We start from the raw sequence: 14,929 nt of genomic DNA, 5'->3' as shown, positions 1-14,929 counted from the left end.
CATGTTTGTGATGTTCTGGGACTTTTGTACAGAACAAAGAGGTGAGGTCGGGATGTTGAGACTATTTTTATGGACAGGAGTTCCTGCTTTTCTAGTTTAGATTACCTCAAATTGTACAGTTCCAACTTAAACTCAAATACAGTAAAACCACTCACCTTTTGAAGAAGGTTCCTGTTATCAGATGCTACTTTGGCACGGTCTGTGTTGAGAAACATTTCGGCATGATAATTTCAATTTTTATGAAAAATACACACACGAGGATAATCGGGCTAAATGTAAGATCCGATATAAGTCAGGCTAGTTCCGTTCATCAAAATATTATCATGTGGTGTGAGGTGGGTTTAAGAGTAATTCAGCCTTCTTCCCGAATTCCAATCAACATTAGCAAAAAGGTGATTATTGCATGTCTTGAAAAGATGATTCGAAATTATCCCATAGTGAGGTTTGTGTTTGGAATGATTCCCCTCCCCCCATTCGGTTGGGAGGACAATCATACGTTCAGCTGGGTACACACATTCCTATAATTTAATAAATTTCCTCCCTTCCACTCAAAGTCAGCAAAGGCCCGATTATCAGATGTCTCAAAAACGATAATCCTGAGCAATTATCTCAAGGTTTGATGTGTGTGTGTGTGTAGTGTGAGTTTGTTTCTACCCAATCTGCTGGCACATCATTTTGAACTGACATTTGCAAACGTTAAGGCTAAGTCCTGAGATTCAGCATTTTTTTCCAATTCCAATTACGTCAGCAAATGCATGAAACAATGTGTGTGACATCTAAACTGGTGAACAACAGCTGCAGAGGAAACATGTTGTTCTGTTCAACAGGAATGCTACTCAGGACTGGGAGGGAGTGTAAAGGTTGAAGGTGAGTCATGGGCTTCATTTGGATGGTTTCTTACAAAATCAACACTTGATTATGCTACTCAAAAATCCCCAGCCAGACCTTATCTCTCCTGAAGTCAGATACACACATATCGACTTTAATCGCTGTCGCTCGGTTTTAAAATGTGAGTGACCGCACACACCGTGTGGAAGAAAATCAACATATTTGCTGAATGCGCCAATAGTTATGTTATCTATAGCTTAATTTTAGCATTGTGTATGGCCGATGCAAGGCCACATGTGCCAGCTTCATGCCGAATGTGGGCCAAATGTCTTTGTTGACTGGGTAGTCTAGTATCAAATCTATACAGTATTCTACTTTTACACAGTATATAGTTACTTGGGATATCTTGTTAGAGTTTTCAACCCCGATGTAGTTACCACATAAGCTAAATTAGCCTAGCCTAGTCTTTTGTACTTTCCGATGGTCTGAATGTATCTTTCACATCTGAGCACGGACGTATCTGTGAATGGACGAACCATGTCGCTGACTCCCCGTCGGGAGAAGTGAAGCCACCGACGGACATTTTACATTGCCACTCGCTAAGCACATCAGACAAAAATGCGAAATGTAAACCGAATCTCTGTGTGTCACAATTCACAATGGTCAGATAATATTTTTGTCTTTTGGTCACTTTGAAATCGCTTCGCCAGCCCCTCTCCTATTGGACGAACCTTTTGACGTCACTACTACCGCTCTCTTGAATTGAACATTTTTTGAATTCCAGGGTGTCGTGGTGTGGCATGCATCTACCGGTACGTTCCGTCCTTAAATTCTTGTAGAACATTGCTCTATGAAATGGGTTTGTCAATGGCATGCTGTGCGTTGCTATGTGCAATTGTATCTTAACACAGGATAATTACTCGGGATGATCTTTTCCAGCAATGCGATCAGGCAGGAGTTGACTTTGACCTGAGAGTGAGAAAATGTTTAAATTTGGCCCGATTTTCTGTATGTGCGTAGCCAGATCAGAGTCCTCCATGAAAGAGGCCTTAAATTCTCCCGATGATCATTATGTGTGTACCCTTACATGATTAGCGATCGTTTTATGTCACAGTCAGATTATCCGTCGCTCATCCCGACTCAGTGTTGGATCTTAGACTGGAATTATTGACAGGTTCAATATTTACACTTGTCAGCCTCTAATGTTTTCTCAGCACATCGGGGCTATAAATCTTTCTTAAAACACCCTACACAAGATAATTGTTTAGGAAAATCTCTCAGAGACGTACGATAAACCAAAGAATTTACGATTGTGCCCATGACTGCATCATTGTATGGGGGGAGTGGGAGCACCTATCAAACATTTCCGCTGTTTCTTGCCAATCCCATGGCTCCAGTTTTTGTCCATCACCAGAATAGTGATGTGATAAAACTAAAATGTCTGCCCTTGCACAACCACGCGACGTGCAAAAAGTGGCGATGAACCCCTGCTAAACATAAACTTCCATTGAGATCATTTGGAGAAGCAGTCAAAAGTTGGGCCCAAAGTGGGGTCAACACTCGCTTATGCAACGGGACACCCATTGAACGGGGTCGGAGGGTCCCGCTTTATTGATCCAGTCGTTTGCTTTGTGTTGCTCCAATTCAGCACAGTTAAACTTTTTTCTTTTTTTTTAAGTGGGACATTTGTGTTGGCACGGACATTTTTTGTTTGTATATGGAAAGCTAAAGTAATTCTCCATAACGGACGCTTCAGTAGAAATAATCAAATTAGACAATGTGGTTGGATAAGTGTGCACACCTTCTTAACCAGTGATGTGGCTGCATTCACAATTAACCAATACAATTCAAACTCACGTGAAATAAAAGTCAATACACATCTGCCTCAGTTTAAAGCACAGGTGTCAAACTCAAGGCCATCATTTTATGTGGCCCGCAAAAGCAAATCAAGCATGTCAAATTCCATAATGCTTGCTGATGTCTGAACCAACATTCCAAATTGTCATATGTAATCCACAATGACAGTCATTTTTCTTGACTTCTGATTTTAAAACTAGCTATTCATCAATTTGTTGTGCGCTGTGCATGTAGGTGATTTAACATGTATATGGTTTCCCAAATTCATAACAGCCCTGCAAACCGTAATTACAATGTGGCCCACGATAAAAATGAGTCTGACACCCCTGGTTTAAAGTGCCTCTGATTAACCTGAAATAAAGTTCAGTGGTTCAAGCAGTTTTCCAAATATTTCGGTCGTCACAATTTTGGCATCAGTCAGGAGAAAGCTTACAAAATGTGGTATTGAACAGGGGGGTGCAAGGTTTTGAAATCCTGTCCCAGTGGTTTCAACATGTTAAACAAACCTAAATGAACCAATAACTGTGATGTGATGAAAAGTCTCAGCCTAATTCATTGATTTTAAGTTCCAAATACGTTTAACCAGATGTTTTGAGGTAGTGTTATAAAAGGTGCTGGTTGGTGGTCTCATTTGGCCTGTGGCACCTTTTGTTCACTTCACAAAACAAAAAAACTCATGAACGGTCATTTCCGCACAGTGAGTGGTCAAGTCATTTTCTATTTGTACAGATGCAAGTCTCTTTCTTAAAAAAAAAAAAAATCTCTTTAGCAGTGATGTCTAAAAATGACGACAACCGGTATGCAGTTGGAAGACACGGAAATGGGGAATTATTGATCTAAAACAGCTCTTTGAACACGTCGTATAAAGCCAAAATTGTGAGCCCATGATACAATGTGGGAAAACAATTATGCCGAATCGGTAAGTTTGCAGGCACCCTTTCCAAGTCTACAATTTCTGTGGTGTTTGTTGATGTGATTCTCAGCGCAACCCAATTTTATTTATACATGGCACTTTTAAAACAAAACAAACAGAGCTGAGGGATGCCAGAGTACAAGTTATAGTATCTGCTCCCTCTTAAAAATCCCAGTTATGACTGAAGCTCAGTTGAAAAATGTCTTATATGATTACGAAAAAAAATATATGTACAGGTATGTATGAGTTGAAAATTCAAAGTATTTGATCCCCTCCATCTCAGCCTGAATTATGGCGAAAAGATTGGCTGTTGCCTGTGTATTGCGATTTCAAATACTCCTGCCCACAATGGAGCAACACATTTTAATGCTTGAATATTGTGCTGGAGCATCATGACCGATATCAATTTCTGCCTATTGCATAGTAATTGACAAGCAAACGTAAAGATTGGAGACTGTTGATTTCTTTGGAAGTGAGCAAACTCAAACATTCAGAAAGGGATTCAATTATTTCTATTTAAAAGAAAAATGGCGATTCATCGCCGTGATCACATTTGGAATTCCTTCTTTGGAATCAAAACTTTGAAAACTGCAGTATTCAACTTCGAAATGTTGCAATGTACTTGATCTCATTTCTTGATTTAAGATACTTTACTGCTTCAGAGTCTCAATGGGAAGAATTGTTCATGCAAATAGATTATACAAGTTTGAAAATCAGGCAAGACTGAGAATTATGTAATACACAATATTGGAGCTTCAGAGTTCAACCGTTCGTCACCATTAAAGTTCACGGGATTTATAGGGTGTTGCTAAAACAGGGCTATGTGTCACATTTTGGTCTACACATCGATAATGCATCTTTACTCCGGATACTCCACTGTCGCCGCCACTTTAGAGCGCCACGTTGTTGGCTGTGAGTGTAGGTACATCACGCAGAGAAAGACGAAGAGTGTGGAGGGGGCATTAAACGAGACAGAAACGATGACAGCGAGCATGTGTACAAGGATTTTTAGGTGAAGTGTGCATTTTTGAGCGCCTCATTGTTGCGCCGTGAAGTAGCCCTGCAGCAACCCGGTGAAATCTAACCATTGGAGGGCTTTCGCGTATATATTTTGCATCTCAAACATTTTGGAATCTTATTGACGTAAGAAAGATACGAGATGAGTAGGATCCATTTTTCAGGACAGGTCTGAGTACTGGTAACTGATTGCAAGTTCACAGATGAGGGGGGTATGGTTTCAGCACATTCAGCAGACACACACGCAACATTGTGCGATGTGTTCGATATTAAAAAATGGATTCGAAATTGAAATTCGAAGGCCCTTTAGAGAAAACAACTTGAGCATTATTCCAAAAGATCCTAGCGGTTTTCTGTAAAATCTAAATAGAGGATTTGAAAAAAAATCTTGATTTCGACCGAGCACTGACACTTTTCAAATCTTTACCGATACTTTAATTCATACCTTCATCTTTCAAGGCCATTTGCTTATTTTTACGTATTTATTAGATTTGTTAACAAATACTTCTTTGGTAACCCTGTTTCCCGTGTTCAAACTTACATTTTGCATGAATTTTAAAAAAAAAAGTGTGGAAATGTTGTCCCGAGTGAGTTAACAAGACACCAAACAAACGCTCCTTTGGTTTTTTGCAGTTACATTTTATCACGGGCATATTTTCTTGGCAGCATATAAAAAGAATGAAAAAAAAAAGAAACAAAAGAGAAACCGATGTCTAACAGCATAACCTTGGTGTGTGTCTCTCTGGCTTTGCCATCTCTGGACAGCAAAGGTCCAACCGACTAACAAGATACGCACCGGCCTTCAGTCATTCCATATCAAAAGTTGGCTTTTCACACGCACAAAAAAAAGGAACGTAGCATCCATTCGTCTCTAATTGAGCGATAGAAACACCAGTAAAAAGATGAGGGATGCACTCTTCTTTAGAAATGTCACACATTTTTGAAGCATCGAGACAGCACAGTTGAGTCCGAATGAATGAATGAATGAATGAATGAATGAATGAATGAATGAATGAATGAATGGAGAAGAGTGAGCCTCCCTTTTCATGTTTCCTGGTACGGGAAATAACAGGAAGTACTTGAGACCAAGCTCGGAAGTCTTCTCTGAGAGTCAATGCTGCAGCCTGATATGTGAAGATTTGATTGGAATATGAGCTTTATGATGGTCATTCTATTCCAACGGGCTTGCAATTCAGGGGGAGGAAAAAAAAAAGACCTGAAACCTGTTAAGAAGTGAAAGACTTGTTGGCATCCGATACTGGCCAAAGGAGCTGTGAATTTGGGGGACCACGAGAAGGAAAAGGAGAGGCCCCTAAACCACCACGAGCCTCCTCTAACCCCGGCCCCAGTCCCTCTTACGGTCCACGACAGTTGTTCGAGTCCTCGACGGGCTAGTTCCTCTCCTGCACAAACACAGTTTCCTGTGGACAAAGCCCCGCCTCCTGCAGCGTGATGTCATAGTCCAAGTGGGTGAGCTTCCGCCGCGGGAAGTTGGTAACAAGTTCGAAGCATTCGTTGGGGTAACCTTTGGACTGGACGTGTCTCACCAACGCCTTCAAGTCACACAGTAGACACAACACGATGAGGATGAGCATAAATACGATAGATTGAAGAAACAGAATGCTCAGGTTAGACCGGTGCCATTTGAGAGCGCTTTGTCGTTTCCACGTTTTATTTCGTTACAGCCTACAATGTGCCCCCACTATATTGCAACCTTGCTATATACTCCTAACCAACGTTCACCTTCCTTACCTTTCACAGATCCAAACACCTTTGTGTTAGTAACGGCGGCTGTTTACACAGAGCAGAGGAAAATATGCGCAATGTCACAAATGTAAATTTTTTGAAGCGATGCCAGTATACTTTTGCCTTTTTCTTTTTGTGCTTATTTTGAAACGTCAGCTACAACGCATGGTAAAACCCATTATTGCACAAGCTTTTACAGGTCAGACTTACAAACCAAAAAATGAAAATAGCTAAAAAAAAATAAAATATGCTATGATAACATAAACACATCTATGAAATCGAACATACATTTAGTGAGACATAAAGCGATTCCTGATTAAAATTTGCTGTTGATCAGTGAGATCTGCGCTGATATTTGGCATTTTAACGCATATCAGGCTTTTTTTTTTTTTTATTTGCAGGCCCATAAGAGATTATTTTAAAATCGGGTAAAGCTCAGGGAAGGATTAATTCATCTCAAGTTTTCGTTTCTTTCTAAGTGATGATGCTGAGCCTCGGAAATCCCTGCACTTTTTGTTTTTGTTTGAACTTAAAACACAGTTAAGTCAAGTCAAGTCAACTGTATTTATGTATTATAAGTCATTAACCTTTCTATCATACTGAAATTTCGGAAAATTTAATTGGCAGAACAAAACCGTAGGAAGCCATTTTATTTGTTTTCATTTTCATGGAACTTTCTAAGACATGCTGACTTGCTTGGGAGCTCCCTGCAGTTTTTGTTTGAATGCGAAAAACCAAAATGTCTGTTGTCTCGGATGAAAAGAAAATAACTCAAACTTTAACATCTTGAAAATCTGCAAAAGCTTTTTCAATAAAAAGCTTAAAAGTATTTAATCTAACTTAAGCGTTGCCGTTCATATTATTCAAAACTGTGACAGCTCCACATATCAGTTATCGCACTCTCCTTGACTACTAAATAATCTTAAATAAACTGCAAGTGTGGTAACATGTGTACAATTTTGAGGGGAAATTTTGTTGAATTTTAGAAGAATGCTGTCACATCACCAAATGTGGAAAAAGTGAAACTCCGTGAATACTCTGCAGATGCACTTTCTATGTATCCTCTTTAAATGTATACCTCGCTAAGTGATAACACAAAACAGTAACTGTACTTTCCCAAAGGCTTTCCTAAGATTCATCATATCACCCTGTTTGAATTCATGAGTTATCGTTTTCATGTTCGTTCATTGAGAGCGACGATACTTACCATAAGCTTTGCTTGAGAAGACAGAGATATTTGCTCTCTTTGTCCATCTGGGTAACGAAGCATCAATCTGGCCTTGGGACCTGTGTTTACAAAAAGAAAAGAAAATAAGAGCACTCTTAAATGTTTGTTAAATTTTAACAAGTCACACACATTCCCCTCTGATGTTTGCTTGAGGAATACGTGTTTTTAATAAATTACTGGTACCTTTCATTGACTATGGAAAAAAAAAGAACAATTGCATCATTGTTACGTATTTAATATTTAAAGAATCGAAATGTTCGGAACATCCCTAGAGAATAATGCTGTTTAGATTACTTGCCACAAGGTGGAAGAAGTCAATTTATTGTTCTGCGCATGGGGGAAATGAACCGATTTATAACATCGTGTTTGATTTTTGACAATAAATAAATCTATTCATAAATCGGCATGTGTGTACTATTCTCATAATGTCTGGTGTGCTTTAATTCACGACACACCACACATGCTCCTCCTACATTGGGCCCGATTATCGGTATGTATGGACCTCAATTTGGAAATGTAAGAATTTGAGACCAAATGAGCATGAGTGACTCATCAAGATAGTTATTTGGGCTCAATCAATATGGATTTTTTTTCCAGCTGATGCCGATAATTGGCTGAACCAAATTTCTCTGTTGGTCGTGTAAGAATGTCTTTTTCTTTATCTTGTGTTGTATTGTGTTAAATGAGAAAAAAAGGCAAAAATTGGACGATTAATTTGAATCGGTTGAGGCCTATTTTTATGTTTCAAGGTCCTGTACCATTGTCTTCAGGACAGTTGTCTTCAAAGGTCTTGGACGGCCCCGCGTTGACAGCTACCACCGCACACAAGTTCCCCCGGGGGTCAGCGTCCGTGTGGGTCTGATGAGGCCCGGCGAGCGAGGGTTCCAGGTGGTTCTTTTTGCTCTCTTCCTTTTTGTGACTATGGTTGTTTTCTTTAAATGGAGATTTCCGGTGACAGGAAGACGTACTATCGAGATGAAGACGATGCTGGGCAGACGAGGCCGTGGGGACTGTGGGGGGATGTTTGCTGTTGGAGCTTTTCTCTTTCTGAGGTTCCGCCATTTCGCCGTCGGAACCGTCGACCGAGATGGGTCCCTCGCTGTCGGAGAAGGGCTCGGCGTCTGAGTCGTCCTCTGACCTGGGTGAGTCGGGGGCGTCGGGGATATTGGAGGACTCGTAGTGAGTTTCCTGTAGGGAGGCCCGGATGGCGGCCTCCAGCTGGCTGTCTTCACTGGCATCGATCAGACTCTCCTAGAACAGAAAACAGGCGCGCAGCTGTTGAAAACAAATCGGGGAAGAACAATAGCAAGCCGGGCGGGGGGTGGCCAAACTGTGCGATTTTGACCAAACTTAACACTTGCAAAATTATTTCAGGGAGAGTTCGTATGCAATTTGGAACACACCGTCATCTACCACGATGGCAGTAGTAAATCCAATAATTAGGATAATCGAAGGTCCGACATTAAGTCTTTTTGCGTCGTAGCAATGACATTTTGCATTTTAGGAGTTTTAGTCTTATTCAAACCATTCCTTATTTTAGCTGACACGCAAAAAAAAAAAATGGTACCCAATCTGGTAAAAAGATCAATGATGATGAATCAATTTAGGTCAATAAAAATCCAAATAACAAGTAGTATTTAAAAAGCAAGAATGTGTTGAGCCAATCGTATTTATTGAAGAAATCTGTTAATGTTCAACTGATGAGTAGAACCCGGATCACGTTTTCAATTTAGAGTTGCGTTTATAAAGCATGGCTAAAGCAGGAGGCAAGTCTTAGTTGCAGAAAATGTTGGTTTGAAAAACACTTGGAGGCCATGAATATTAATCAAATGAAAACCAATAAGTACAGCGGAAAATGAGCTTGATCCTCATGATGCTGAAAAAACTAGTTCATTACGAGCCCTTCATCCACTCAAAATGTTCTCAGTCAACCTGAACCGAGGAACCAAACCCAAAACGTGTATATCTCGCACCACAAAGCTAAAAAAAACAAACAAAGGAACACATTGTGAGTGTCCCGATTATGAAAGGCCGACACATAGGTGAGAAATGAGTGACCCACAGAGCGAGCCCGTTTAGCGGGTGGTGCGGCGCAGGATGGCCCGTCCAGCTGCCCGTGCTCTGCCAGGAAGCCGCTGGCCTGCTCCAGAAAGGACGCCACGTCCAGCTGGTTCCACTCCACCATTTTTTGACCTGGGGTGGTATACAGAACAGTGCAGTGTGGTTTAAAACAACACTGAATCCTGGCAGGTGTTTCATTCAATACGCTCACTATAAAAGACGGCAGGGCTGGAATCAACTTTCAACAAAATATAAAGAAGAGTTATGAAAAAATTATGTTTAGGAATGTTGAACTTTGTGTGCCTGCGTGTGCGTACGTGTTTGTGTGTGTGCCTAGGATGACGATAGGACTTCAACATCTTTCTTTGATTTGAAAAAGCTCTGTTGTCGAGGTAATTGCTGTTATTTACCCATGGTGTCAACGATGTGGCGATGTAGGACCGCCATACCACACCCCACACTTACTCACACTTTGTGCAACCAAGATTGATCAACGCCACTCTTGCCATTTAGTGGTGATTTATCATACTCAACTCATTTCCACAGCCTCGATCCAGACTGCGAAACTGCGTGAAGATCTTTATTAATATTTTTTAAATAAACGGCTACAACCTATTCATACATTTTGGCACTATTTTTTTCTTTATTATTTATTCGGTTTTTTTTACAAATGTATTTTTACACTTTGAAATGAAATGAATTAATTATTACGCATTTGTTGTTGTCAGTTAATTCGATTCCATATTCGTATGCGTTTACCCACCTCATTATTTATTAATTTCGATGAACTGTTAAACATTGATTTTGCACCGTAAATTTGTCATGTGTGATGACTATGGATGGTGACCATCACTTCCTCAGTTTGTGGTTCAGTCTCCTGTCTAGTGGCAGCTGTGTGTGTAAGTGAAAGCTTTTGCCCACCAACTCAAGCTTATTATTTGCCGTCCTAAAAGCAGAAAGTGACGATTGCCACCATTTTCTATCATCTTACTAGTTTATACCTTGCATCAACTTATGCAGAAATAAAGGAAATATTTTTCCTTTGTAGGTAATGTGAAAATAAGTGCTTCCTATTTAGAAAAACAACATTTCCTTGGTCAAAGCATGCATGTTAAACAATCCTCAACAAATGAACATTGTAATCGATTAAGCGTCCAGCCTTACAAGCCACTGCTGCTCACAAGAACACTTACCAGTGCGAGGATCCAAGATGGAAATATATGGAAACTTGTTGAGTTTATAGAACTGCATGTATCTTTGTCCCTCTTCACTGTCGTGATATACCTGCAGCATTGAGACAAACACTGTTTTTCCACTCCACTTTAGGAACTTGACTGGAAGTAGCCAACTGTGATGACAAACTTTTGTTGTTTTGACAGCCTCACAATTGCATTTCTCTTAGCGTCGCTGAGCTCGCAGCAGGGCCCGATGCGAGTAAAGCCGCGTACCTGCCAGAATATAAAGTGTTCTCGAATGATGGTCTTCACGGTGTCATTACTCCACACGTCTCTGTTCAGGCACTGGCAAGCAAAATCTTGGACGTTCTGAATGTTGATCATCAACCACTTGTTCTCCAACTGGCCGCAGTCCTTTGCCTATTCGAGGCCGTAAAGACATAAGAGAAACCCATATTTTTACAACTGGACTTGCGGATTGGCACCCACAGTTTCATCTATTTGTGGATTTTTTTTTCTCAATATTTTCAAAGAAAATGCTTTATTTTGGTCGAGAATGGATGGATGGATAGCACATCCAGAAAAAAAGTAGCCCCTGATACCAGTTTCACCAAGTAACACTAAATTGGCTGGACAAAACAGGACACATGAAAAAGTCCCATGAAGCCATGACCAAAATTTCATGGGAAGTTGTCCAAATTGTGAGTTGGACAACCTCAAGCGGCCTTTAAGTCTCCCACCGTTGCATTTGCAGCACACCTGTTTACCTCTGACTGAAGGTCAGCAAACAGAATGGAGGCATGTGGGGCGTAGATGTCGGGTTTGTAAGCGACTCCTCACCGTCTCAAAGCTGCCTTTGTGCATCAGCTCAATGGGAGGACGGAAAAGGTCTGCCAGGGTGCTCAGTTTCTTGTCCACTGTGCCACCGTTCCGCAGCTCCTGTTCCTGGCGGACTGGAAGGAGACGGACAGCAAGTGAGGGAAATACACCATCGATGGAGAATGAAAGGATCGAATGTGACAAGGGTATACACAGATTCCAATGTAAGAAACCATTATGAAACTCACTATTCTACCAGATAAAATTGTTGTTATTATTGAAAGCAAAATGTGCATGTGACAACGTATTGTACGAGTATTTTAGGTTTTTTTTAAATTCAGTTCCATTCCGAATTTCCACAAAATAATATTTGTTGCTTTGAGTGTGCATGGCTAAATAAAGGTGGGGGCCTGGGCTTGTGAGTGACATGGGAGCCAGCAAATGAGTGTGTAGTGTTGGCTGTTTTGAGCTTAGGTTGGCTTTTAACTGGCTAAGCACTAGCCAGTGTGGATGTTGCCTGGGTGTCACTTGTGGCAACTTGTGTCTTAATGTGCTTATTATGTGTTTATTTTCTTACCACTCAATAAAATGATTGAAAGTGCACCGGTGGCGTTTTCTATTCTTGATCGAATTATTGAAGTTATTCTATGAATCCTTTCAGTCCCCAAGATGACTCACTCGTTTCTGTTTGGAAGTCTCTAAAGCCATCGAATATGGATCGGGCCGGTCTCCTTCGCTTTGGCACTGAAGGTTTACAAGACACAACAAAATTTACAGGGCTCCAAAGAGTGCTTGCAAGAAAGACGTGATTAAAAATAAAAAATTAAGTACCTCCAAAAAGTGGTTCCGGCTCCACAAGTATGTCCTGCTTCTGGGGAATTGGCGCTCGTACTTCGCTGTGACCACACAAAAACACCCCCCCCCCAAAAAAAACACTGAGTATCTGATCACAGAGAGCGTCACTCAGAGGAAGAAATAAATAGACAGAGGTTGAGCACTGACTCTGAAGGCGGAACTCTGCTGCTGGACGCTGCCGAACTGGAACTCGTGCTGGGTTCCTCAGCCACCACGCCTCCATCCAGAAACATGGTCACTGCCATTTCCAAGTTGTTGTTGCATGCTTCCAACATATGCTTCCCTACACTCTCTGTAGCCCCTAGTGGAGTATTAAAAGGGACATAACAATTTTTTAAAACAATGACAACATTTAAATCTGCATTGCAGGTGTCTTAATAACACGTCTATTGCTTCTTTGTTCAAATAACCAAAAGACTGTGAATTATAGATGTTTTGAGAGCTTTTTCTTTGTTTTTGCCATGGTGGAATCAGCTTGCTTCAGGGCCGGATCTGTCGAATGGCGTGAGCCAAGCCTTGAGCCAGACAACCAGCTCTTACACAACATCACCACTGGATAATTTAACTATAGAATGAGAAGTATTAAACTGTGCATCACGGGTTTATGCTTATTTGTGCAGCTCATTCTGGTGTTGTGCCTTGGCCAGCAGGTAGCAGAATAATACATACATACATACACACAGACAGACATAAATATAGCTGTACATAAAAGAAGAGTCATAAAGGTTCCGTAAGCTGTCGTAACAACAGCCAACTTAGCTTTCCTCACAATACATTTTCGTTACATCTCTCACAAAAAATAAAAAAGTAAAATCATTTAAAAAATAGTAACTCAGGTCTCTCAGATATTAAGTAATGCTGGTATCAAAGGACTGTTTCTCTAACCATATTTCAAATTTGTACTTACAGGGCCACAGCACTGGCCCTCGATTATGTCATCATTATTTCATCCTGTAATTGGGTGTCCATCGTAAGTCAAGTTCGATTTCTGTTCACGCTTGTGGGTAGTGGTGTGCATTTTAACTTAAAATAAGCGCACTGATTTACGTTGTGAGAGTGGGTGGGGGACACACAAAGTGCACTGATCATGAAGGTGGTGTGGTGGGGGGTGCCAGTCCCTCCCTCAAGTCCCCCAGCGCCCATGCCCACACAGGCCAGCAACTTAAACTGGAAGTAACTGCAACGTTTAGCCGAATGCGACCGTGAAAATTGAGTGTATAACCGTTTTGATTTGATAACATCACTTTTTACGGTGAAACTTGACATGTATCAGGTTTAAATGTGAAACTCATCAAGTTATAACGTGATCCCTAACTTGTTTTCCTAGTATGGCAGTAGTACGTAGTAAGTTACCAAGCATTTACACGGAACAAAAAAATAATTTACTGTTCTCGCTGCGTAGTTTGTTTCTATTTTGTGTAAGTTTTAGCATTTCCTGCACAGGAGTGCTTTCGGGCTTCCGTCCCTTACTGCGCATGCGCCTTCCAGTCTTCCAACATGGTGGAGCGGTAGCCTATCAAACAAACTAATAAACTTTACATTCTCTCTACTTTTTGATCGCCTGCACACGAGCAACGGTTTGTGGGGCGTGCAGATCTCTAATGTGCAGGTTAAAAACTACACCAAGACGCATGGTGTTTTAACGACAGTCACGTTTTTTAAAGAGATGACAAGTAGTAGCAAAAGGCGGTGATGATGAAGGAAGGCAAACCTCCATTCTGCAATTACGCACGACAGGCAGTGTCTAAAAGTGGTATAAAAAACAGCTACGGGCTCACAATATGTAACTTGTAGTGATCGCCACTAACCACTACAGAGGAGATGTTAAGTTGATGTTGTAGAGCTTTACGTTTCGGACCCATTCACGAGTGGAGAGTCTTTTCGTGGAGTTGGCCAGTTAACACGGGCTGTGCTTTTTTCCCCCCACTGACAGCGGAGGGGCACCAGCCACATTGAACGTCCCTGCTTACAAGTGCGCACGCATTTCCTGGTCGGTCCCGACACGGGGAGCCGTTCCTGCACGTTCCCACACGTTATCCCTCGAATTAGGCTGGAAACCTATTGTGGTTTTTACCTGTTATTGCTGTGAATTGTTGTATTAACCCGTTCAACCCCGGGGCCGAGGTGTCTCCGAGCGCCGCCATCTTACCGCCACAAACAACAACATAAATGACGCGCATGCGCAGCGACACTTTCCCCCCTCGGCCTGGCACGAGTGGCGGCGACGTCACCGTACGTTAACGGTGCATTGTGGGAGTTGTAGTCTTTTAGGGAAAAGTAATCACACCAGTTTCAGAGTAAAAAGTTGACAATTCTTTTGAAACGCAGGGAGTTCAAGTAGAAGTTTTCAGAAAAATGAAAAGTCCTCTAAAGTATAGATCCTTTAAGTACAATAATGAATTATCTGTGCTTTCTACCGCTGTCAAAAAT

General features: G+C 41.2%; 1 protein-coding gene and 2 long non-coding RNA genes across 3 annotated transcripts; 2 read left to right on the top strand and 1 right to left on the bottom strand.

Moving 5' to 3' along the window:
• The first annotated feature begins 649 nt into the window (after positions 1–649).
• On the top strand, positions 650–9,587 carry LOC127616482 (uncharacterized). Its single transcript, XR_007967121.1, has 2 exons — positions 650–867; positions 8,339–9,587. It is a non-coding gene; the product is annotated as an uncharacterized LOC127616482 (long non-coding RNA).
• ubxn7 (UBX domain protein 7) lies at positions 5,234–14,691 on the bottom strand. Its single transcript, XM_052088081.1, has 11 exons — positions 14,574–14,691; positions 12,647–12,800; positions 12,476–12,540; positions 12,323–12,388; positions 11,666–11,778; positions 11,099–11,245; positions 10,844–10,934; positions 9,652–9,782; positions 8,348–8,840; positions 7,569–7,648; positions 5,234–6,168 (listed from the first exon to the last, which is right to left on the bottom strand). The coding sequence occupies exons 1-11, from the start codon at positions 14,677–14,679 to the stop codon at positions 6,007–6,009; spliced, it is 1,608 nt and encodes a 535-aa protein (XP_051944041.1). The 5' UTR covers positions 14,680–14,691; the 3' UTR covers positions 5,234–6,006.
• Positions 11,726–13,098, top strand: LOC127616481 (uncharacterized). The gene is made up of 2 exons (XR_007967120.1): positions 11,726–11,868; positions 12,306–13,098. It is a non-coding gene; the product is annotated as an uncharacterized LOC127616481 (long non-coding RNA).
• Positions 14,692–14,929: the final 238 nt, after the last annotated feature.

The sequence above is a fragment of the Hippocampus zosterae genome, chromosome 15 (assembly GCF_025434085.1).
Source record: "Hippocampus zosterae strain Florida chromosome 15, ASM2543408v3, whole genome shotgun sequence".
Classification (NCBI taxonomy): domain Eukaryota; kingdom Metazoa; phylum Chordata; class Actinopteri; order Syngnathiformes; family Syngnathidae; genus Hippocampus; species Hippocampus zosterae.
Note: the sequence above shows the minus strand (reverse complement) of the source record. Positions and strands in the feature narration are given on the sequence as shown.